The sequence below is a fragment of the Mustela nivalis genome, assembly GCF_964662115.1.
Source record: "Mustela nivalis genome assembly, chromosome: 18".
NCBI lineage: Eukaryota > Metazoa > Chordata > Mammalia > Carnivora > Mustelidae > Mustela > Mustela nivalis.
The window spans coordinates 6,286,352-6,312,140 of NC_139037.1; the positions used below are offsets into that span (position 1 = coordinate 6,286,352).

At 53.7% G+C, this 25,789-nt stretch overlaps 1 protein-coding gene across 1 annotated transcript in view; it reads right to left on the bottom strand.

The window, feature by feature from the left end:
• The window catches only part of PLCG2 (phospholipase C gamma 2), a 141,838-nt gene extending 127,656 nt beyond the window's left edge, over positions 1–14,182 (bottom strand). Inside the window, exons 1-2 of the mRNA XM_082712007.1 lie at positions 14,046–14,182; positions 8,818–9,052 (exon numbers count right to left, since the gene is read on the bottom strand). Of these exons, the coding sequence (XP_082568133.1) occupies positions 8,818–9,010 (193 nt within the window). The 5' untranslated portion in view covers positions 9,011–9,052; positions 14,046–14,182. The remainder of the gene's footprint in view (positions 1–8,817; positions 9,053–14,045) is intronic.
• Positions 14,183–25,789: the final 11,607 nt, after the last annotated feature.

The window sequence follows — 25,789 nt, forward strand, 5'->3', positions numbered from 1 at the left end:
GGCTCCTAAATTCCTTTATGACCACCTCCAACTCGCCCGTCCTATCTGCAGCCAGATGCACACATCTGGTCACGCTCCCCGCCCTGCCCCTTGGGCCCCTTTTAAAGGGGAGCGTCTTAGTCTGCGAGGACCACCATGACAAAAACCACAGACTGTGTAGCTTCAACAACAGAAGTTTATTGTCTCACAGCCCTCGAGGCTGGAAGCCCAAGGTCAGGTGGCTGGCAGGGGTGGATTCTGCTGAGGGCTGAGGGGGACAGGGGGACCATCAGTCCCGTGCCTCTCCCCGACCTTCCGGCACTGCCGACAGCCAGTGGTATGCCTCAGCTTGTAGATGCCCCCTCCTACCCGTGTCCCTCGTCACGGGGCCTTCTGTCCCTGTGCTGTGTGTCTCTCTCCCTTTTAAGGACACGGTCATACTGGACTAGGGGCCCAGCCGACGCCAGCATGACCTTAACGAACACATCAGCAAATATCTTATTTCTAAATGAGGTCATATGCTGAGGTACAAGGGGTCAGGACTTCGATATATGAATCTGGGGGGAGGTCACAATTCAACCCATGGCAGGGACCCACCCTTGCCCATACACCCTGAAGCAGCCAGACCAAGCTCTCCAACAGGAGAGGTCACCTTCCCTGCCCACCCCCAAGAGAGGACACCGGTCTCAAACCAGCCAATCCCTGTGCCCTGGCTCAAAAAGGCCCAGCCAATCACAGGCCTCCCTCAGGAGCCCACCCCTGGGGAGCGGGGACACCTCAGGCTTCCTAGAGGGGGCCGAGTGCAGGAGAGTCAGGCTAGAGAAAGGCTTTGCTGGGGAGGACCCAGCCAGGACCCAGGCTGCTAGGACAAGGAAGGGAGAGAAGCCACCGTTCTTGTCACAGACAGGAGGGTAAGTCCTCAGTTCCGCCACCTCCCCTTCCCGCTAGGGCCACTTACAGGGCGAGGCTGTTCATTTTCTTGGATTCTTACAAGAGCTAACCCCTGCCAACCGAGCCCCTGTCACATTTTGTCTTCCAGCCATCCATGGAGTTCCTACAGCCGCCTCTGCTCCCTCCACAAGTAGGGGCCATGGAAGAGTCTGGAAGATGCCCACCAAACCCACCAAACCCACTTCCATTCTTAATGGCACTGAGGTTGGCCACATTTCCCAGTATTCCTTGCAGCTGGTCACATGCCAAGTCCTTGTCAGTGGAAGTTGGGCCCCGTCCAGTTTGCAGGCCTGGTCCATAAAACCCTTGAAGGCATCTTCCACTCCCCTCTTCCCCGGCGTGCTGGCCGGACTCGGAGGCTCCTGTGGTGGTCTCAGGGGTCTTAGGGGACAGTGATGGTACCAGGCAGCAAGCCCCACCCCTCAATCCCACCCACTGTTTCATGACTTGGGTGATTAACTCATACTGTACGAAGAAATCTTTGGTCACTGAACTTTGTCCCTGACTCAGTAGAAGCCTGGCGGCCGTGCCCTCTGCCTGGAATGCTGCCCCCACAGGGCTTCCCGTGGCTCTCTCCTGCTCACCCACTAAGTCTCAGCTCAAATGTCCCCTCCACTGAGAGGTTTCTCAGAGACCAGCCCTACTAACACAGTGTTCTTCACTGGTCACCCCGTCACAGCGCCCAGTTTCTTTCTTCCTAGCAGCCATCACGATCCAAAATGATCAAATGACTAGTTTGGCTTTTTCTTCCCCATAAAACTACAGGCACTAGAGGCTGCTTTACAGATCTCCATGACCCCGTTCACCACTTCACCCCCAACAGCAAGTGTGACTCCCAACACTCACTCAGTCTTCTCTGAGTATTTCCTAAATCAACAAAGGGACAAACTCTAAGAACACCAAGTGATCATTAGCTGGCCGAAAGCCCTTGGACAACCACAGAAACCAAGTCCTTACCTACCCAGCGTACAAGCAGGTCTGAGTCAATACCAAGAATAAAAAATCTGGGGTTCCTGGGTGATTCTGTCAACTCTTGGATCGATCGTGGTTAAGCGTCCAACTCTTGATTTCAGCTCAGATCATGATGTCAGTGTTGTGAGATCGAGCCCTACATCAGGCTCCGCACTCAACATGGAGTCTGTTTGTCCCTCTCCCTCTGCTCCTCCCCTCCCCACCCCGTGCATGCTTTAAGAAAGAAAGAAAGATAGGAAGGAAGGAAAGAAGAAAGAAAAAGAGAATAAAAAGGTAAATTCTATTTTTTACACCAGCAATCTCTATCATGGAGAATATAGACCCCAGAGAGGGTCAGGAAGGAAAATCACTATGTGGATGGGAGTTCTCATTTTCATCTCATCCTTTCTATAGTACCATTTGCCTTTACGTTTGGTTAGGACAGTGACAGTGACCGTGACAAGGATGACAAGAGCAGCTAAGACATGCGCATCTGACTCCACTGTGTCATCAATAGTGAAAGCATTTCCCATGTACTCATTTAATGCTCCCCAAGGTCTCGTGCAGTTGGGTCTACCATTAGTCTTTTTTTTTTTTTTAAAGATTTTATTTATTTATTTGACAGAGAGAGATCATAAGCAGGCAGAGAGGCAGGCAGAGAGAGAGGAGGAAGCAGGCTCCCCGCTGAGCAGAGAGCCCGATGCGGGACTCGATCCCAGGACCCCGAGATCATGACCCGAGCCGAATGCAGCGGCTTAACCCACTGAGCCACCCAGGAGCCCTCCCATTAGTCTTTTTAAAGGTATGGAAATGGGGACACAAAGCAATGACAAGTGGCCCCAGATCACACCCCAGCTAAGGGGCAGGGCTGGGATCAGACTCCAGGCACTGGGATCTAGAGTCTGGGCTATTGTGTACTGGTACTGCACATCTAAATCAACCAATAAATCAGTTTACAGACAGGGAAGACGTTGGCTGAGTCTTCTCTCTGATGGGATGTTTGACTGAAAGAATGTGGGTTTCTTCTTAGATGGAGCACGCCCGCGGAAAAACAGCCACTTCTCCAATGTTTTGAAAACATTTTGAAAAAATAACAACTTTCAAAAAAAATTTTTTTTTTTTTTTAAATGACTATGAAGCCCAGGCGGGATTTCAGAACTAGCCAAAAAACAGCAACCTCCACCCTTTCACCGGCCCTGGCTGTCAGCACTCGTCCACGCCGTGCGGTTTCCTGGCGCGCCTGTCCTCCTGCTCCCCAGGGCGCCTGGAGAGCCCCCTTCCTCCCGGCATGTCCAGCACCCCGCAGAGTGTGTCCTCTGCACATAGAAGGAAGGGATGCTCCCCACTGCCACCGTTGTCAACAATAAAGTCTGAGCAGAGCCGCTGTTCCTGGGTCCCCAGCAGAGTCCTTCTCTATCACGCACAGAACTGCACCAGCTGAGAGCCCCCAGGAGGACAAAGAAACACAGCAAGAAGAAGATTCGGGACTCTGAAGGCAGATAGGATGAGCACAAAGTGTAGTTCTGCCCTTTTGCGGCTGTGTGGCCTTGGGCACAGCTCCTAGATCCCCAGGACTCCGTGTCCTCGTAAATAGCTCGGGGAGGATGCCTGCGTCCTGGGGTCGCTGTGAGGAGCTGACGGGCCAGTGTACGTGACGCGCTTGCACACGGGACCGGTACACAGACAGCACTGGTCAGAGGCGGCTCTCGTCATCAGCCACGCCAGCATCATCCTCGGGAGGGCAAGCCAAGAACCCCACACCAGGGCACTGGGACAGCTCCTATTTCCGAGAACCTCTCAATTCATGGGCAGCCACAACTTGCCAAAAATAAGCAGATGGAGAAAACATGCACAAGCTCAAGTGAAAGCCTCAGGAAACAAGCCCATTCAGTCGAGACGGCCGCGGTCCGCTCCCTCAAAGGAGCTCACGGCCGCACCAGCCCTATACTGACTCCACAAACAGGGGGAGTCTCGTCAGTTCCCGAGACACATTCCAGGCCTCCCAAATGCAGAAGATGCAGGAGGACCCTGAAGGTTTAACCCAAGTGGGCTCTTTTCTATAGGAGACTCAGCTGGTGCCCCCGGAAGGAAGAAAAACCACACACACAGCAGTTCCCAGCTGTCCCACGAGCTCCCTCCCTATATTCAGGAGCGCTCCAGGAGGCCAGGGCTGGAGGGAATCCCAGTCACCATCTCACCATTCCCTTTGGAAAGCAAGAGGAAGACAGACAGCCAAGGTCAGTGGTTCAAGATCCAGTCTTCATTATAAGCCAGGCCTTGGAACGCCCTACCAATGTCTTTTTTTTCTTGTATTGTGTTACATTCCAATTACGCAGTACCTCCCACATATTGAAAAAAAACAAAAAGTACATAAAATCCACTGAACTCTTGCCTATCCTAAAATTCATCTAATTCATACTCGGTAGGAGTTATCATCTCACTTTGGCAGAGAGGGAAACTGAGGCACAGGGCACCCCAGAGCACATACTCTTGAGCTACAAATCTGGATCCGGAGTCCAGGTGCCCTCACGGTGGCCAGGGACTACCAGCCCCTTCCCACCCTGGACACACAAGCCTCTCCTCCTCCAAGAGGAGATTCCCCATTTCTTAAACCCAACTTGGCCTTGATGACCTGAGCTGGTACAAAGGACGTGCTAGGACTTGCGGCTAAGCCCTAAGAAGCCCTGCAGCTTCCGCCTAGGACTCTCGGAACACACCCTCTGGGGGGATGCCAAGCACCATCTTAAGTCCAACTACTTTGGGACTAGCTAGAGGCAGGAAGACAGTCAGCCATTGCCACCAGGATGCCAGATGTGGGAGTGAAGATTCTGGAACCTTCCAGACCAAGGGACACACCAGTTGCATCCCACCAAATGACCTCAGTCTGGGCCACAAAGAGTAAACTCACCCAGGGGGGGGCCTGCCCTAATCTCTGACCCACAAACCTCCTCGGCCATGGTCAGGGGCGCCCAGGACCCCATGTCAGGACAGCCAGCCTGCAGGCACCTGGCAGCCCCTCCCTCAACTCCCCCAACGAGAAGCTCCCCTGCGAGGAGGCCTCCCCCTATTACCCACCATGTCCCTCACACCCAAGTGGGTTAAGAGCCGCCCTTGCTCACACGCTACAGGCCAGACCCTCACTGGTCCTCGCCACATGATCCCCACCATGGCTGGCTGCGGAGTCCGTTCCCCACCGGGGCTGGGGCCCCACACTTCTTCCTCTCGCCCCACGGTCCAGCTCCGGACAGAACAGTCAATAGGGGCTGAACACGTGTAAGTGCCTCTCCACAGCAGGGGCCGAGAGACTGTTAGACCCACTGACACTTCATGGCTCCAAGCAAAGCAACACGTCACCTGAAATCAGCGTTTCTCCACCTTTGGCCCCACGGACAGTCGGTACTGGATTATGCACAGTACGGGCTGTCCTGTGCATTGTAGGAGGTTTGGAAACATCCGTGGCCTGGATCTATGCGATGCTAGGAACAGACGCCCCATCCCCAATGATGACAATTAAAATTATCTCCAAGCATTGATACAGGCTCCTGGTTGTGGCGGGGCGTTGCGCGTCGGGGAGGGGAAGATCACCCTGGAGAGAATAACTCCCTCCTTTAGATAGCAGGACCCATGTGTGTCTACTAAGACCCTGGCCTCCGTGGGCGGCAGGGCGGGGGGGAGTTGTGGGATACCTGTCCACAAGTCACACACCATTTGCCAAGGTCTCCAAAGCCACCTGCCCATGCTCCCTCATGCTAGCCAGCAGGCATCCCAGTAACCTGCATGGTTCTGCTAACTAGCAGCCTTGACGGGACACTGTGGCCTGGGTCCCCCTCGGGAGGTCACCCTTACAACAGCGGCTGGAAACTGGGTCCTGAGAGGCCTCATCAAGGACCTAGAGGCTTGCTCTGAGTGGGCAGGGAGCACAGTTACTAAGCTCTTTCCGCCAGAACTGGCTTTCTCAGTTTCTTTACCAAGAACACAGCCATCTCACACAGGACGGCCGGAGCACATTTCAAAATGCCAATGGGATTGCGTCGTCTGCAAACCCTTCGGTGGACCCCCGCTGCCCTCCAGAAAAAGTCCAAACACGTGAGCAAGACTTTGCCACCCGCAGACAAGCTGGACACCAGTCGTTAGCAGCAAGAATGGCGAACATACTGCAGAGGTTCCCGCTGCGTGAGTGCCGAGCCCGTGCCACGCACCATCTTGAAGCCATCTGACAGATCATTAACTCATCTATTCATTCCCAACCGTAACCCTGCTGGGTGGACACCAGCAGCATTCCCTTTCTAGAGACGAGAGAATTAAATCTCAGAAAGCAGATGGAGCTCGCCCACGGCCACACAGCCATGCTCCTCACACAGTGCTCCCCGTCAAACCCCGTGCTGCTTGCACATCGTGCAACACAGCCGGCTCCGTGAGGATCGGAAGCTAATTGCGTCCACATCTTCAGTACCTAGGACAGTGCCCGGCAGAGCCCATGCTCAGCTGCGGAAGGAAGGAGAGCAGGATGCGTGGAAGTCTCAGCAGCAGCATACACCAAGCCCAGCTAATTACTAGGACCACAGGGGAGAGGATTAAAACACCGAATCCCCAACCACCTGGTGAATGACAGCCATCTTCAAACTCTCCAGGGAGAAGACAGAACTGCATTTATTTAACTGAAAGTGGAGAGCTACAGGACACGGATTTCAGGAGCCAAGATCCCACGTCACGCCCCTTACAATGAGCTTCAGGAGAAGGTTCTGGTAGCTTGTGCTTTTAAAAGCCCCCCGGGCATTTCTGATTGTCAGTCAAGCTTGGGACCCACTGCCCCCTCTCAGCATGGTACTCCTGCCTTTTCCCTGCAGGCCCCACCCCCACCCCAGCTTCAACAGGGTTCCAGGCCACTTGGGAGGTCAAGTGCAGCCAAATGCAAGCAAACTGGGGAGGAAAGTCGGATGCTCACTCACAAGGGCATTTTCAAAGCAGGGTTTTGGGCTCTGTGCCACCCGAGACCTGCTTGGCTCCAAAGCTAGGAGAAGCCTTTGGGAAAGCTGTTTCATCGGACTCATGACAAGAAGTCGAATGGAGAAAAATGCCAGGCTAGCAGAGTCCATCTCTGAATGCCCAAGTTCAGAATCCACTGCAGCAGGGCTTCAAGCTTGGGAACAGGGACCTCACGGGTGCTGGGGGCCGGGGGGGGGGGTGCTGCCAAACTGCCCTTTGACTCAGAAATAACACTTCTAGGAAGCTGTCCTTCAGGGGCGCCCAGGTCAGAGAAAGAAAAGCATGCGAGAATGACTCCCACACATGGCTGGTGGGAATGCCAAATGCTGTAACCCCCTTGGAAACAGTCTGGCAGTTCCTAAAATAATTAAACATAGTTACCATATGACCCAGCAGTTACACTCCCAGGCATATGCCCAAGAGAAATGAAAACATACACCCACAGGAAGGTTTACACACGAAGGCTCTCAGCCACAGGATTCACAGTTGCCACAAAAGTAGCAGCAACCCGAAGTCCATGGGTGGGCGGGAAACCCACACAATGGGGTACGGCTCAACCGCACAGAGGAATGATGTCCCGACACGCACCCCGGCATGGATGGACCCTGGGAACGTCACGCCAAGGGAGTGACGCCAGACACTATAGGCCTCGTATTACAGAATTCCATTTGTAGGGAAAGTCCAGAACAGGACATTCTACGGAGACAGAATGTGGACTCGGGGTTGCTTAGGGCAGGGGAGGCGGATGAGAGCCGCCAGGGGCAGGGTTTCTTTCTGAGGTGATGAAAAGGTCCTAAAATTGATGGAGGTGGTTGATTGCACAGACCTGTGAATATACTAAAACCCACTGAATTGATCATTTTCAGTGGCTGAATTGTGTGGAATGTGAATTCTATCTCAACAGCACTATTATCAAAAAGGGGGGGGGGGGGCGGGGGAGAATGCAAACATGGCAGCAGCAGCTAATAGCAAAAGACCAGAAATAAACCCTATGTCCATCTCCGGGGGCTCAGACCCTTAGGAGCAGTCAGACGCCATGTGGCCGCAAAAGAATCAGGTAGACTCATGTATGGATCAGAACACCTCCAAATAATCATTAGAAAAAGAAACCAAGGCACAGAAGTTTAAGTAGTAGGGACCCATCCTGCAAAAAAAAAAAAAAAAAAAAAAAAAAGGCAACCTGCACAGGACCCAAGCACAGAATACTCTGGAAGACAGAGAGCTTGGTAATGAGCTCGCCCCTGGGGCACAGGGTGGGGCTGGGGAGGAGAGATCTGTATTAATGAATTGTTTGATTTCTTCTCCCCAGTGTGTATTTTAATTTTTCAATTGCACTGATGTTTTAAAGGAGTCCATTTAAAAGAAAAGGCAAATTAAAACAAGTCTGCAACTGAAAATTGCTTAAGCCTTCTTACTTCGTTTGTTTAAAAAAAAAAAAAAAGGCTTAGAAACTTTAGGAACTGAGCGAATTGCCCAATCTAAGGCGGGTGGGGACAGAAGACCCCGCCCCAAGGACCAGAACTTCATTTAAAAGCTACAGAACCCTCAGTGACAGTCTCTGCCCACCCAGAGCGAAGGCCCCTGGTTCTGTGGTTCTTGGTAAAACCAAACAGGCATGTGGCTCGCAAGGCCGCAGTCTCTGCAGCTCTGTCCCTGGGCCGGGCGGAGGGCAGAGCGCTTGATCAGCAGCAGAAACTAAAGGGTCCGCAGTGCAGTCCAGCAGGGCGCACATCCCTGCCAGCCCAGGTGAGCCACCGCAATGTCACTTCCAAGCTGGCCCATGCAAGCCTCTGTCGCTTCACCAGGGTGTTTCTGGCTGAACTACCCCCACCTGCTCTAAACCCCAGCGGAGAAGACCCAGGCAGAACGGCCTCCCGTGCATTTCCAGAAGGAGGAGAGAAGGTGTGGAGCCAGCAGGCGCAGACGGGCCCGGGCTCCAGGGCGACTCACAGAAACCCTCGATCTTGTCGGCGGTCTTGCTCCAGGCCACCTGGCGGGTCTCCATGATGACTTGGACGGTCCTCCGCTCCGGGGTGGACTTGCGGAAGCTGAACACCGTCATCACCGTGCCCAGCTCCAGCGCCCTCTTGATCTGACTCTTCTCGTGCTCGGGGAGGGTGTCCACGTTGGCCGGGGCAGTCATTGTCGGCGGAGGAGGGGGTGGGAGGAGTGAGGGAAGAGGATGCTGCAAGGGCAGAATGAAGGAGTAAGTTGGGTTTTGTTAACTGGGTCGGGAGGACAAGTTAACAGTCGAAATCCTGTCTCGTGCCCGTCAGCATGAGTTTTAGAAGGAGGTTCTGGTGGCGGGGAATCGTGGACCGTTCAGACTGCCCGTCTAGGACACGGAGGTTTAAATAGAAGTGGAGGTGGGGGAGGACCTCCCTGGCCTCAGAGACCGAACTGTTATCCTGACTTTGAATAACCAAATCACCCCAGCCTGGCAGTGACCCCTACCGTCCTACACGCTTCCACACTGTCAAAGATTTGAATAGACAAAGCAGCCCAGTCGGGCCCCAGCCCCCCGCCCACCCCGCCCCAGCATCCTTTTCTGTTCTGTCTAGACTCTCTCCTCAGCATCCACTTACTTCCTAAGTGAAGTTGGGAACAGAAAAGAAACAATACTAAGCCACACCAGAATGTGTCTGTGAAGACCTCTGCAAGGAAACAGAGCCAAAAGGAGAGAAAATGTCAGGGCCTGGCAGCCCCAAGTTCGAGGCCTGGTGTGTGGCCCTGGGTCGGCTGCGTGACCTCCGTAAGTCTCAGCTGCATCCCTTCTGTAACGGGCTGTTGGGATGGCGAGGGGCACCCCGCATTCTGCTCAGCGTACAATAAACATTCTGGAGCAACACTCAGGCACACAGAGAGACGCCAGACCCCAAATCCTGCAGCCAACCCTGTCTGGCCATACTCACACCCACATCCAAACCATCAGCAAATGCAACCCATCTTCCCGGCTCCCTGGATCTCACACCTGGATCGCTCTCATCGCCCAGCTGGTCTCCTGTTTCTGCCCCAGCCCCCACCGTCCAGTGCAGGAGGGAGCCAGGGGAGGGCACGTTTTGAACAAGATGAAATCCCGTCAACCCCTCTGACCAGTGTGCTGCCATGGTGGCCTGAGCGCTGGCTCTGGAACCCCCCACTCTGCAGAGGGGAGCCCAAGGGAAGACGTTCTAGACCCTCCCCTGCCCCGGAACCTTATTTCCTTGGAAAGGGGAAGACAGACCTCCAAGGTTCTTGGAAGGATTAAACTGGATAGTATATCTTGGGGCCCTTCAAACAGTGATGCAAAGTCAGGGATCCCCAGATTTAGCTATGGCTACTACTGCCATCAATTGCTCCCTGCATCTTGTCTCCTCCCCACTTCCCCCCGCAAATCCCACAGGATTAGGAGCCCACAGCGTTACTCTGTAGAGAGGCAGGTGTTCAGCCAAGGTCATGCAAGCCTTCCCTCTGGATCTGCCTTTGGAAAGCCTCCTGCCAAGCTGCTCATAATGAGGGCCTCAGTTCCCTCATCTATAAAATGGGGATAATACCAGCCTCAAGGGGGGCACTGAAAAGACTGAAAGCTACAACAGAAGTTCAGTCCCAGCCTCTGGCAGGACCTCAGGTAACAGTCATCCAGCCGTTGTTCAACAGGATGAGTGTCCCCCTGTGCTGGGAACGGAGCTGGGGACTGGCATTCAAATGAGAGAGTGGGGAGCGGCCCAGGCCCTGCCCTTTGTCCCCTCCTCGCTCCCGCTCAGGCCTGTCGCCAAAGGCACCTTCCGCAGGTGTCTGGCAGCTGGAGATAAAACCATGATTTCCACCTGCTCTCTCCCCACGTGGAATCACACCTGTCAGCTCAACCCCTACTTCGGTCAGAGGAAGCTTCTGGGAGGAGAGAGTATCTGAATCCAATCCTCTTAAAAGGTGAAGCAGGAGGGAACAGTGTTCTCATCAGAGGAACGGGCTTAAGCAAAGGCCCAGCACGCTGCAGGCCTCCTAGGCTGGGCCACAGACTCGGAGATGAGCCTCCTGCCTCATCGCCCCGTCGTCCAGTCAAGCCTGGGAACAAGGTACTCGTGACCAGTCTCCTCCTGGTGAACCAGCTGTTTACCGGCTTTCCCCAGGGGGCTAGCACCTGCTATACCTGGTTTATCTCATTAAACTCAACGAGAATGAGCAGAGGTGAAAACCCAAACCCTGAGAGGGGAAATTACGTATCAAGGTCACACAGGAACCTGGCAGCACCGGGATGAGAATCCTGCTCTGAATCCCACGTCCCCGCTCATTCAGCATCTGACCTCTGGAACTCAGAATTCTGCAGCAGAATCTGGCCCGAAAGGAACTAGTTTGGCCCTCCCACCCCTCTCAAGAGAGTATGAAGGCCTTGTCCAAGGTCACGCAGCTGGAAAGCGGCAGGAAGAGGATCTGCACCTGTTCCCAGCTCTGCAGCTCCCCACTGGGCTGACCACTCCCCAGCCATGTGCCCCTGGAGTTCCCTCCTCCGTCTCCAGGCCAACGTACAGCAGGGCATAAACAGGGGACACGTACCCTCTCACAACACCTCCACCCCGGTTAAACTTGCCTGCCCAGAGGCACAGGGACCCTCAGTTCTTTCTGACTCTGGCTCTGGGAAGGCCTTGGACATAACCTTCCCCAAGATTCTGGTTACTTCCACTCAGAAGCCCAGTGGATTGGCCCAACTATCAACATCAAGTCTCTCCTGTTGCCTCTCGCCAAGAACCTGTTGCCTCTCGCCAAGAAAGAGGTCCTCATGGCCACAAGATCCTTGCAGTCAACCAAAAAATCCAGCCAGCTCCTGACTCAGGCTTCCAGAGTCTGATGCTTCAGCAACGAAGGCAAGGAAGTGTCCAAGGCCTTCTCCCCAAGGGAGGGCACTAGCCATCATAGGCAATTTCCATTTTGCTTTTGCTGAAAGAAAGAAAGAGGAAGGAAGGAAGAAATGAAAGAAAGAAAGAAAGAAAGAAACAAACAAACAAACAGAAAGGGAGAAAGACAGGGAGGGAGGGCGGAAAGAAAGGGCTTTGAAATCCCTTTTTTGGTCCTGTTTCTCATCCTCCTTGGCTAACTTTGCAAAATGACTTATGGTGTCCGAGATTTAATAAGAGGTTTTGCCATTTCTACTTGTCATGTTCTTCTTGAAATACTTTTGGGCTACCAGGACCCAGAACCAGGAAGCAGGGACGTTTTCTCCTCCTTGGTGTACGTTAGCCCCATACAGGGGTGCATAAGAAATCCCACAGAACAATCCTCTGTTAAACTCTGCACAGTCACATTGCGGGGAGGCAGCTGACCCCCCCAGCAGCTCAAAGGAAGGTGGGGATGGCTGCGTCTCCCCCGACCCTGCAGCAGGAGTTTTTTGCTGGAGGAACAGCCAGTGTCAACCATTGTAGGGAGGAAGGAGAATGAGTGTTGTTTGTTGTTGTTATTGTTTTTAAGGGGGCAACCTGTGATCATCTGTTAAAACCGTGAAACATGCGAATGCTTTGATCAGCAGTCACCTAGGTGCAGAAACACAAAAATGTTCGCAGAAGCATTATTTGTAACAGAAAAGACCACCACTGGCAGGGAGGTCCCTTACAGAACTCATGGGACATGCACACTAAAGAGGGCTCAGCAGCTATCAGATAGCAGGAAAATTTCCAAGCAATGGAATCCAGAAAGATTCACAAAAGAGATGAAAGAAGAGTGGCAAACCTGGATGCATCACAGAATTAGGTTTTTTCAAAGGCTGCGCGGGTATAAATCTAGCGAAAGTGGTGACTTTCAGAGGAGGGGAGGGGAGAGCCGAGGTCTTGACTTTTTATTCATTTAAGTGGTAACATACAGATGAGCTTTTCGTTCTTGGGTTTTTACTGTTTTCTAAATTAAGAAAGGTTCTAAAGTTTTCTTGCTTGCAATTTCTCACCAACTCCACCCAGCAAAAGGGCTATTCATGGGGTCCCCACGTTGCCTCTTCTACACAAGAGTGACACGCTGGGGGAAGCATGTAGGAGGGGAGAAGAGAGGTGGGGATGGCCGGTCTGGCTTGGGGAGGCGGCAGCAGCATTAGGCAGTTTCTGTATCCATGAAGCCTGAACCGGTATACACAAGGCACACACACCTTTGCAGCAGGCGAAGTGCCTGGGCCCGGCATGGGCCCCCCCAATCCGCCTCTCTCTGAAAACTGTAGCTAAGGATGATGGCCAAGGCCAAGCAAGGCCCTTAGCCAGGGAGGGTCAATAACTGGTCAGGGCACCCTTTTCATAGATGGGCCCCAATTCTAAAATTCAAAAGCCGTGGAATGCGGCTTTGAGTAGCCCCAGTATCCTGGGTAAGGAACTGAGGCACCGAGAGGTTTCTTCAACGTGCCCAGGGTCACACAGCTGGAACTGACATTCAAATTAAGTTGATTAACAAGGCCACCTGTGCCCTTGTGCCACGTCACCCCCCTCAACCCAGCAGACTTTTTCAGTCCGTTTTAAGACCAGAGCGCTCGAAGAGCCCCTCCCCATTCTCCACCAGACTCCAGGCGCCAACCCTTGTTAAAAAGAGCCGTTTTCCCTCAAATGCTTCCGCGATGGGGCGGGATGACCTCGTTGGGATTCCAAACCATAACCAGGAAAACGCACAAACACATATAATTATGCACACAACTGTGGGGTGGGAGCGGGAATCGCGAATCCCCTACACTCTGCCAGTCTCTTCTGGGCGAGGGCTGCGCCGGCCGGGGTATCGCCCCGCCACCCACCCGCCCGCACCCACCCACCTGCGTGGTACCCGGCAGTGCCGGGGGCGCGCCGGGCCGCCCGCAGTCAGCGAGCCCCGGGCACCGACGTGGCCGGGAAACACAGCCAGACCCCGCGCGGGGCCTCGCGGCCACCGGAGCCTTGAACGCCGACGCCAGCGCGACCCACCCGACCGCGAGCGGCGCCGCCTCCTCCGGGTTCCCATTCAAAGCCGGGGCGTCCGCCCGCACGGAGCGCCGAGATGGCGCCGCTCCCGGTGAGGAAGTGGCCGGCGGCCAGGCCCCGACCCCCGCCTGCGCCGCCCGGCCCCGGGCACAGCAGGCAGGGGGCCCCCGACGGCGCGCCCCGCTCCTGCCCGCGCCCCGCGGCGCTCCTCCACTCGGAGCGCGGGTCCCCCCCGCGCACCCCGGGCGCCCGCGCGCGCTCCCGCCCAGCCGGGCCGCTCACCTGGCCGTGCCCCCGCCGCGGGTCCCGGCTCCGGGCACTCCCTGCGGCGCGCGCCCTCCGACGCGGCCGCCGCGACTTCTGCTTCGGCCGCGGCCGCGCGCCACGTGACTCCTGGGGGCCGCCCCGCGCGCCCCGGCCCGCCCCCGGCGCCCCGAGGCCGCCCTGCCCCGCCCGCCGCGCCGCGCACCCCGGGCCCCTCGTACGCGGCCCGGGGAGGAAACTGAGGCCGCGGGCGTGGGCCGGGCGGGGGGGGACGAGCTGCCCGAGGCCGCTGGCGAGGGAGGGCGAGCACCCGCAGGCGCCGGCGTAGCATTTATGCGGCGCCTCCCGCGTCCAGGTGCTGCGCGTGCAATAAAGAAGCTGATGGTCTCCTGGACACCGCCGTTCGCGGGCCGGTGTTTGAAGTCGTCACCGAGGCTGCGCTGGTGTCCGACCACCTCCTGCTACCGGGGCCAAACCACTTCAGTACGCCCAGCCTCAGTTTCCCCATCTGTCAGGCGGATCGGAGCAGCGCTGCCCCCCAAAGTTTGTTGTGAGGAAGGGGAACTGGGAACCCATCTCCCCGTTCCCAGTAAGATTTTTTTTTTTTTTTTTTTGGACAGAGAGAGATCACAAGTAGGCAGAGAGGCAGGCAGAGAGAGAGGGGGAAACAGGCTCCCTGCTGAGCAGAGAGCCCGATGCGGAACTCGATCCCAGGACCCGAGACCACGACCCGAGCCGAAGGCAGCGGCCCAACCCACCGAGCCACCCAGGCGCCCCCCCAGTAAGATTTGTTTTTAATGGCTCCCCTGTGAGCTAAGCACACAAGGAGATCGCTAGACGCGGCTCTTTTCCATTCTTGCGTTTCCCGAAATCATGTTATTCCAACTTTTCGCGTGCACCTTTGACGCGGGTGTCTCCGTGGTGATTCAAGCCAGCCTGTGGGTCGCCTACAGAGCCCTCGGAGCGTTTTTTGAAACTCTGAATGTAGCCTCGACTGCAAATGTTCTAAGAGAAGCCACAGGACACATTCACCAACCTCAAAAATCCATAGAATTCTTTCTTTCCCTGCCCCATCTCGGGAGTGTACCGGTGACTAGGCACCAAGGACCCCTTACTGCCCTGTTTTCTAAAGAGATCTTTGAAAGGCTTCTTAAAACGTTAGCCACTTGGAATGATGGGGTCAATTTCCAAGAAAAATAATACCTAACTGTAGGTTAAATTTCTTTGCCTTTTTTTTTTTTTTTTTTTTTTTTTTGGTAAATACTCCCAACTTAATATATTACTTCCATCAACCTTTTTAACACTTTTATTTTGGTACCTTTTACTTAGACCATGTGCAGGATACCTTTGTGCAACCATATATGTATACATTTTACTATTCCAAAATCTGCTTGTATAGGGAAGCGTCTTGAATCTCTTGCTGACGAGAGGACACTGTGAGCAATCAGAAGTTTTGGAGATCACTCCTGGCAGCCTTGGGCTCCTAACCTCTGTCCAAACAGATGCTAATTCTGGCTGGAGCTTTCTCTGGTCCCTGGGGTCAAGCAAGGAAAGAAGAACATGTAGTCCACGCTTCTAACCTGCAGGCGTAAGCCTACAGCATCTTGGCAGCTCAAATATCTGAGTGAGAAGATGGGCCCAGTAGAGGGCGGTTTGCTTCTTCATATTTTTTTCTTTGCTTTTCTTCTTTGCCTCGTTGTTCATCTTCACGTGCACAGCTAAAGGCGTCTGCTGCAGTGAACAGGAGTCGCTGGGGTTCCTCATCTCCCTTTCCTAAACTTCAGCTGGTTTGCTCAAAATAATTGGGACATTAGCCCCTCCCCACCCCGCTGTCTTCTGGGAGGACTCCAATACAAAGCAACATTTTTCTTCCAAAGCACAGTAGGTAACGGGAGAAGCCACCCTCTCAAAGAAAAAAAAAAAAAGAGGACCCTTCACAGGGAGGACCCGAGGGTATTAAGTCGGTGGGGTCTGGAGGCAGGATTTGAACACTGGTCTGTCTGGTGCCCCGGCACCCACGGGCTCATAGCCCCACTGCCCATCAAACATTACCAGGCCTTCAGGCAGGGAGAAGTAAAGCTGTAACCACACCACACAGATTCACAAATGGGTCAGGAAGTGACCTCAAAGGGTGGAGGGAACTTTCTTTTCCTTTTCATATAAAAAGAAAGAAGGGGGAAGGAGGAATAACCTGAAAAAAATTGTCTTTTCATCAAAATTGCCTTAATTTTTATCCTGTGCTCCCCGCCAGTGCTCAGAATGTACTTGTTTTTTTACCCCCATAACCCTCTTCCATTGGCTAACCGCCATGGTGCCCTGGACCATTAGGCCCTTGGTGTTTCTGTTTCCCCCTCTGCAAAATGGGCATAATAGCCCAGCCTGCCTCCCCAGGGGGTGGTGAGGATTAAATGTGACAAGGTAAATCAGGCATCCTGCTTCAACTGTCAGAGCTGTTTTTAATGTTGTCATTGGAAAGAAGAAGAGCCCTGTGGTGTAGCAGGAAAGTGTGGACTTGAAGAACAGGGAGACCTAGATTCAGGCCATTTTCTTAGCTGTGTGAACTTACGCTGGTCGTTCACCCTCTCTGAGCCTCCAGTTTCCCCAACATTCTGTCCTTTGGGATGTCCAAAATAGGCAAATCTATAGGGACAGAAAGTAGACTAGTGGTTGCCTAGGACTGAGGGCATGTAAGTACTGGAAGGTGATGACTGAGGGGTACAGGGTTCCCCTTTGATGAGAAAGTTCAAAAATTGTAAAGGTGTTGGAACAGAACTGTGAATATACCCAAAGCCATTGCACTGTACCTTTTAGGAGGCCGGATTGTGTATGTAAGACATATCTCAATAAAGTTGTTTAAAAACAAAATCTACCTTAAAAAGTTGTTTAAAGAATTCAAGGTAGTGGGTAACACAGAGCCCAGCAAAACACAGCTTTCGATAAGTAACAGCCTCTCACTGTTACCTGTTACGTGGTGGGCCGTCCGAACCCGGCCCCTTCTCCCCAGGCCCCAGTAAAGCCCCTCGCCCTTCTGGCCTCCCCCTCCTCCCCCAGAGCCAAAAATGAGCAGAAAACCCAAGAGTCTTTGCGTTTGGTTTCCTTTCCCGACATTGTTCAGAGACGTGCATGTCCCCTGGGGACAAGCCCAGTCCCAGCTGCCGGCGGGCAGGCCTCTGAGAGGAAGCACCACCCAGAGCCGCCTTCAGACCTCGTCAGGGTTAGGCCTGGCAGCCGGGGGAGGCGGGGGGTGGGGGTGGGGAGAGCCTCTGCTATTTTCTTTCTCCGTTTTATTGAGGTATGACTGTTCTACAAGAAGCTGCCTACAATTAACGTGTACAAGCTGGTAAGTTTGGCTACGTGTATACGTGTGTAACCATCACCACAACCAAGGTAACAAACCTATCCAAGTCCTCCACATGCTTCCCTGTGTCCCTTTGTCAGTGTAGTTGCTTTGGGTGTTCTATTGTGTGCGTGGGTGGGTGGTGAGGAGGCTTCTCGGCCCTCAACACATGTCACGACGTGCAGTCCATTACTGTCAACTGCAGACACCATGTTGCACAGCAGAGCTCTAGAATTTACTCAGCTTGGGGGACAGAAAGTTTACAACCATCGAGCACCTCCCCCTGCCCCTCTCCTCCCGGCTCCTGGCAACTGCCATTCTAGTCTCTGAGTCTAGAAGCTTGAGTCCCTTGGGTGTCACACAGGAGAGGGGTCATGCCACGGCTGTCCTCGGACGGGCTCACCTGGCTTAGCACCAAGTCCTCCAGGTCCGTCCACGTCGCTGCAAATGATAGGATTTCCTGCCTTTTATTTATTTATTTGTCTGTTTATTTATTTATTTATTTTTAAGTTTCCTGCCTTTTAAAATTTTATTTTACTTTATTTATTTATTTTGGGGGGGATTTCCTACTTTTTAAAGGCAGGAAAATCCGCCTTGGGTACAGATGCCATTTCCTGCACTGCGCATCTCTGGACGTGCACATGGTCTCTGCATCTCGGGGGGTGTGATTCTTGCTGAGGGAATGCAGATTCTCTTCCCGACCCTGTCTTCCGGTTTGGGGGATCCAGATACTGGAAGTGGGACCGCTGGGTCACGTGGTGGTTCTGCTTTTCATTTTGTGAGGAACCACCTCGCTGTCTTCCACAGCGGAACTCCGGTGTGCGTTCCCACCCAGAGGGCACGAGGGTTGCCCTGTCTCCGCATCCTCTCCAACACCCGTCACCTTTTTATTTTTTTCATGCCAGGTGCTCTGACAGGTGTGAGGGGCATCTCGTCTGCGTTTTGATTTGCATTTCCCTGGCGACCAGCGGTGTGGGGCGTCTTTTCACATACCTTCACTGCCCTTCTGCATGTCCTCTTTGGAGAACTGTCTATTCAGGTCCTTTGCCCACTTTCAAATCAGGTCGTTTGTCTCATTGCTAGAGCTGTAGGAGTTGGCTGCCTAAACGGAGGCTATTTGGGAAGGGTCTCCAGTCCCCTGGCTTTTCTTTGGGCTTCTCAAGCTTCAGGTTCCTGCTGGGGCTCATTTATTCATTCAACAAACACTTGCTGAGTTCCCTCCAGGAGCCAGGCACTGCTGGGCTCCAGGAAGACAACAGCCATCATCAAAGTCCAACCCCGTGAGCGCATATTATAGATGGGGGAGGGGGGGCTAGGGCCAGGGTGGGAGGGCTCCAGAGGGAGACCGAGCGATTTCTGAAGCCCAGTTCCGCCCCTCACAGTCTGCATGGCTCCGCACACAGCTGCCAGGCTCTGTGGGGCTCAGGCTCCTCATCAGTGTTAGGGTTACTGTGGAGAAGCAAGTCAGCTAATGCGTGTCCAAGTCCTGGACACACTGTCCATGACACACTGTCCCCGCTGGGCTTAGAGCTGGCTGAGCGGCGCCTTCCCCCAGGCCCTCAGCCTCGTGTAAAATCAAGACAGTTAAAACCAAAGCAAGTGTGGAGGGGCGGCTGAGTATACGGGATGTGGAGGCGGATGTGGAGGCCTGGCTGGGAATCCCGGCTCCGCCACTTTCTTACCTTGCGTCCCCAGGGGAAGTGACTTAGTGTCCCTGAGCCTGTTTCTCAAGGAGGACGAAAGGCCCTACCTCTAACGGCTGGCGCATGCGTCTGGATGTGTTCGGCTCCCACAAAAAGGCTGCCTTCCATCTGATGTCGCTGGAAGCCCAGGAGGGACTGGGGGGCGGGCACCGAGTGGTCAGAAGTTCAAGGACATCAACAGGATGAAGATTCTTTCCAAAGCGGACACTCCAGCCAGCCAGGCCAGAAAGGGGGAAAGCAAGAAAGAAGGAACCCCCCCCCCCCCGAGCCCGCAGCGCGCTTTCTCTCCGTTACCCTTCACCGGCGCGAGGCCCAGTCCGTCTCCGCTCCCGCTCAAGGAATGGGATCCCGCATCTGCCTGGATGCCGGACGCCGCGTGGGGCTGCCCGAAGTGTGAAGCAAAACAAGGTCAGTGGTGGGGAGGACGGGGGTACAATGTCATGGGCGTAGCCTGCGGGGTCCTGCGGGGTCCCAAAGCTTCTTGAGGCAGCCAGAGAAGGCTCACCTGAGGACGGAGGTTCCCTTCTGGTCCCTTCACAGGCCAGCAAGCCCCCAACCCGGTCCTTACTCATTCAACAAACACCGAGCCCTTGCTTGACACCGGACCCTACAGAAGAGTGGCTGGGTGGCATACACATACCGTGCGCTGGGCACTTTAAGCCAACAGAAATGCATTCTCCCACGGTTCTGGGCCCCAAGTGTGAAGTCCAAGTTTAGGGGACAGCGCTGTCCATGCCTCTGCCCTCGGTGCTGGCGGCTGCGGGCCATCTCGGGCGTTTCTCGACCGGCGGCTGCATGCCTCCCTCTCTGCTCTGTCTGCAGCGATGTTCTTCCCTGTGTCTGGGTCTCGAACCTCTCTCCTTGCTCCAGTGAGGACACACACCAGTCACTGGATATAAGGTGCTCTAAATTCCGGATGATCTCATCTTGAGAACCTTAATTACATCTGCAAAGACCCTATTTCCAACTAAGGTCAGATTTACAGGGAGGGGTGTCTGGGCAGCTCAGTCAGTTAAGTGTCTGACTGGATTTTGGCTCAGGTCATGATCTCAGGGTCGAGGGACTGAGCCCCATGTGGGGCTCCATGCTCAGAACAGAGTCCGGGTGAGATTCTCTCCTTCTCCCTCTGCCCCTTCCCTGCTCTTTCTCTCTCTCAGATAAGTAAATTAACCTTTTAAAAAAAACAATTAGGGCACCTGGGTGGCTCAGTGGGTGAAGCCTCTGCCTTCGGCTCAGGTCGTGATCCCAGGGTCGTGGGATCGAGCCCCACATCGGGCTCTCTGCTCAGTGGGGAGCCTGCTTCCCTCTCTCTGCCTGCCTCTCTGCCTCTTGTGATCTCTCTGTCAAATAAATAAATAAAATATTTAAAAAGAATTCACAGATAAAGAGGGGTAGGACTTAGATCTTTTTGGGCAGGTTGTGGTTCAACCCACTAGCCCTGTACTGGTAATAGGGGAACCCCTTCAGCATTCGAGGGAGTGTCAGCAAGAAGAGATTTACCACCAGAGAATGATAAGAGCTGGGTTAAAGGGAGAAACCAAGGGGCTGGGAAGACTTCTCAGAGGAAGTGACCTCAGAACTGTGTCTTGAGGGATGCCTGAGAGCTTTCCAAGAGCACCAGAGAGAGAGAGAGAGAGAGAGAGAGAGAAGCTTTGCTACAAACCAGGCTGGTTGGTCAAAGTCGATCAATGCCCTTGAAGTCACAGTAGTGGTTCTCTTTGCCTGGGACGGGGCCGAAGGAAGGGTTCCGGGGGCTGTGATAGTCTCCCTTTCGATCCTGTAGCTGCAAGGAGCAGCCCCTGGATAAAAATGAGCCTTACACCTACCACTTGTGCAACTTTATGCATATCTCAGTAAAAAATAAACATTTTAAAAAGGCTGCTGTATGTGTTAACAGGTCATGTCTGACTTGTTCCGCGTTCCATGTTTTCTAAATATTCTTTACTGAGCACATCTTAGTTATACTAGAAAACTGTTTGAAAATTACGCCTGGGGTCGCCTGGATGGCTCAGTTGGTTTATTGTCTGGCTTTGTCTCAAGTCATGATTCCAAGGTCCTGGGATTGAGCCCAATGTCAGATGGGAGCCTGCTTCTCCCTCTGCCTGAAATAAATAAATAAAATTTAAAAAAGAAAGAAAGAGAGAGAGAAAGAAAGAAGGGCTCCTGGGTGGCTCAGTGGGTTAAAGCCTCTGCCTTCAGCTCAGGTCATGATCCCAGTGTACTGGGATCGAGCCCCACATTGGGCTCTCTGCTTAGCAGGGAGCCTGCTTCCCCCTCTCTCTCTGCCTCTCTGCCTACTTGTGATCTCTGTCAGATATATAAATACAATCTTAAAAAAAAAAAAAAGAAAGAAAGAAAGAAAAGAAAAGAAAATCAAGGCTGTCAGCATTCAGCAGAGTGGATACTTCGGAAGGTGGTAATGAGAGGTAAGCTGAGGGGGGCCCTGGGGGTGCCCCACGTTCTGTTTCTTTAGGAGACGTTGGCCACACTGACGTGTTCTGTGCATGAAAACACACTGAACAAAGTGAACTCATTATATGCTTCTATTACACGCGCTTTTCTGCATTAAGTTATGCATCAATAAAAACTTTAAAATATAAGATAGCTTAGGAGTGGGAAGGAATCATTTAAAATCTTTGTGGTTAACCCAAATCAGTAACATTTATTTAATACCTGCCTTGTGCCAGAACCCTACATTCGGTAAATATATTTAGTCCCTGCAACAGAGTTGGGAAGCTCGATCATTTTTGTGTCCATTTTACAGAAAAGGTTTGGAGGTACGAGATGAACTGCGGGGCTGGACTTCACAGCCCAGTGCCGATGAGGTCCGGAGCCCCACTCCCACCGTGGACTCCTGCCTCCCCCAGGGAGTTCTCAGGGAGGTGTGAGATGGCACCCTGAGATGCTGGGCCTACTGAATCTGAACCCTGGGGATCTGCATTTTTACAACCCCCCAACCGCACCCCACAATTCTTTTGTACTCTCCAGTATGGGCACCAATGCCTTCCACTGAAACAACAGGGAAAGAAACATTTGAGGAGCCTCTGCAGAGATGAAAAGCAGTCCGGGCACTTTGGGCAGATATACAGAGGTATAAGCCATAAAGGTAAGGAGGCTTTCCTAGCAGATTCCAGGAAGACCACCTCCTAGTGAGTTCCTTTGGAAGAGGGGACATTGATTAACCCTCCCCACACAGAATCCAAAACAAATTCTCCTTAAATACCAATTCAGTGGACCACTCGCTCAGCCCACAAGCATTAGTAATTACCTGGTATGTGTCAGTCACTATTCTTGGCTCTGAGGTTCAGAAGAGGAAAGATTCATTCTCTATCAGGAGGTCACCTGACAGAGAATAAATTTTACCTACCTGAGCTGGTTAAAACAAACAAACAAACAAAAAGGATACACACCTGTTAAAATGGCTAAAGACCACAGACAATACCCAGCAATGGAAAATAGCCGGGCAGTGTCTTTTTTTTTAAGATTTTATTTATTTATTTGACAGACAGAGATCACAAGTAGGCAGAGAGGCAGGCAGAGAGAGATGAGGGGGAAGCAGGCTCCCTGCTGAGCAGAGAGCTCCATGTGGGGCTTGATTCTAGGACTCTGGTATCATGACCTGAGGCAAAGGCAGAGGCTTAACCCCCTGAACCACCCAGGCGCCCCAGCTGGGCAGTTTCTTAAAAAGGTGCACATACACCGGTCAGAGGACCCAGCAGATCCCACATCTAGGTATGGACCCAAGAGCGATGGAAGCCCGTGTCCATGCACAACCCTGCCTGCCGGTGTCCGTAGCAGCTTTATTCATGGTCCCTGAAAATAGGAAATGGGACCCCAATTGCCTTCCTGAAAAGATAAACGAGCGTGCACACACCGAGATGGTCTGCGTCCGTCAGAGGCAATAAACAGGCAGGCAGACGCCAAAGGGGAAGCTCAGATGCGTTATGCTAAGTGAGAGACCAGAATGGAAACGCCACGACAGTGAGATTCCACTGATGCGACATTCTAGAAGACGCAAAACCACAGAGACCGAAAATAGATCACTGGTTGCCCGGGGCTGGGGGCTGACTACGAAAGAGCACAAAGGAATGGCATGGGGGGCTGGGGGAGGTGATGGAATTGTTTCATAGTTTGCTTGTAGCGAGATTGTGCAACTCTATGAATTTGCCAAAACGCACAGACTGTACACCCAAAAGGGTGAATTTTACTGAGTGTAAATCACATTTTACTTAAAAAAAAATTATAATAATACAGATGATCAGGCCAAGGGTGAGGGGCTGAGGGAGAAGGAGGAATCGATGCCGGTCTGGGAGAAGAGGGTCGCGAAGGCTCCCTGAAAGCAGGGAGTCTCTTCTGAGGCCGGGGAGAGGCGAGAGCCGTCTGCTGAGTGGGGACAGGAGAGGGCGGGTGACAGACAGCAGGGCGGCCCAGATGACGTGGGTAGGGTGTAGTTCTGCCGGAGCGAAGGGTGGACATGACCCAAAGGAAGGCAGAGCTTGACTCCCACAGGCCCTGCTGAGCTTGTGGGCAGTGGGGAGCCACCGAAGGTGTTAGAACCGAAGCATGATCGGGAGGATTTCGGGCGTGGACCATCCTCTGGGGAGGGTGGGTTGAGGGAGCCAGGCTGAAGGCAGGACCACCGGTCCAGATACTCTTTCCCCGTGGCTGTGCCTTCTTGGCACCAACATTCTGCGGCTCAGACATTCACCAAACGCTTGCCATGTGCCAGGCACAGTTACAGGAGCTGGGGACAGACCAAAAATCCCCGTGGCTCTTCCATTCTAATGGGGAAGCCAGACCATGAACAAGGAAACAGATTACCAAGGTCATCCCAGAGGACAGGGAGTCCTGTGCCGAAGCAGACGAAGCAGACGATGTAATGCTGGAAGGGAGAGGGAACATAGATAATAAGACAGTCCCCTTGGCCTCTCGGAGAAGGTGACATCTGAGGACAACCTGAGGAGGAGGAAGAGCCCTAAGTGAGGGAGAGGGACCTTCTCAGGCACCTGCAAAGAACCCAAGAGGGGGACCCGATCGCTTTGGCGGGGCACACAGTGGGTGCAGAATCCCAAAAGCCATCAAGTGGGGTACAGCCACACCTCCCAGGGGTCCCTTCTAGCAGAAGATGGACAGAGCCCTCCCCAACGAGTGGCTGCCTCTCCTGCCTGTGCCCCACATCTTCCATATTTTGGGGGAAGGACAGTCTATGGCCCCAAGAGTGGAGAGAACAGCTGAAACCCCTAAGGGTGGTTCTCCTCCTGGTTCTAAAGGTCACAGCTGTTGCCACTGTAAACACTGTTCCTGTTGACAGAATCACAGTGGCTCTGGAGACAGGGAGACTGAGGACACACCTGGAAAAGCCAATCTGGACTTTTTGAACTTAAAAAACAACAACAACAACAAAAAAACAGAACCGCTGAGCAAGACAACAACTTTGGTGTCTGGTGACTCACCTGTTGTTCAATCCTCCCTCCCTGTCTCCCGGTCACCCGGGGCTGGCCCTGCTGGGCTCACTCCCTGTGTGTCACCTCCCTCAGCCACACAGCAGCGCCCACAGTCCTCCCCTGACTGAACCCTGGCATCAGGTCAGAACTGGGCTGCCCACCAGCCAGCCAGACTACTGACTTGTAAGGGACCGCACCGTCACCGACAAAGTGACTGCTGCCACAGAGTTCCGTTCATCGGGTGACTTCAAACCAGAGAAATTTATTCTGTCACAGTTCAGGGGGGCAGAAGTCCCCAGGCAAGGCGTCAGCAGGGTTGTTCTCCCTGGAGGCTCTGAGGGACAACCTGGTCCACGCCTCTGTCCTCATGTCCACCCGCAACCCTCAGTGTCCCTTGATGGGTGGGCCCATCCCTCTGCTCTGTGCCTTTCTTGTCACAAGCCATTCTCCCTGTGTCTCCCTGGGTGGGGGAGGGAGGGTGTCTTCTTTTCACAAGGACACCCAGTCACTGACTTTAGGACTCATTCTAACCCACTATGACATCCTAACTTGCTGGACAAAACCCCTAGATCCAATCTGGTGACATGTTGAGGTTCCCGGTGGACGTGTATTGTGGGCGGTCCCTATTCAAACCAGGACATGAGGTCGTCAACAAGACAGAGCACACTGGGCTCGCCGCGGGCCACTTAACGAACGGGAAACACCACAGAGCTCAGCTAGAGGCTGGAAAGGTAACTGCCAAGGGTGAAGACGGGCGCCCACAGGCCTGGCGGATCATCGGTGGTGACTCAATGGCCCCCCCATTGAGGGTGTCCATTCAAAAGCCAGCCATGGGAGACTGGGTTTTCCGAAGATACCCCTACCTGCCCAGAACATCTACTCACCTACACTGTGATGTGGACGTTCCTCCGTGGAACCTGGCCAGTCTCTGTAACTTTGTGTGACTGCTCCCTAGAATATGCCAGAAGGGATGGCGCACGACAGCTTCTGCTGGCTCGGGACGTACGCCCCAAGCGGACTTAAGGAGGCGAGCGGCCCCGAAGCCCTCATGTTGGAGAGACCGCACGGACACTGCACAGAAACAGCGCGTCCCCACTACTCCGGGCCCCTCTGGCCCCAGCCCAGGCGCCAGACGCCGGAACGAGGAAGTCTTTGAGATGACCGCAGCCCAAGTCAGCATCTGCCCCCAAGAGTATGGGAGAGCCTGAGCCAGAACTGCCCACCCCTCCCTCATTCCTGACTCTTAGACGCCGCCATAGATGACTGACGTCTGCTGTG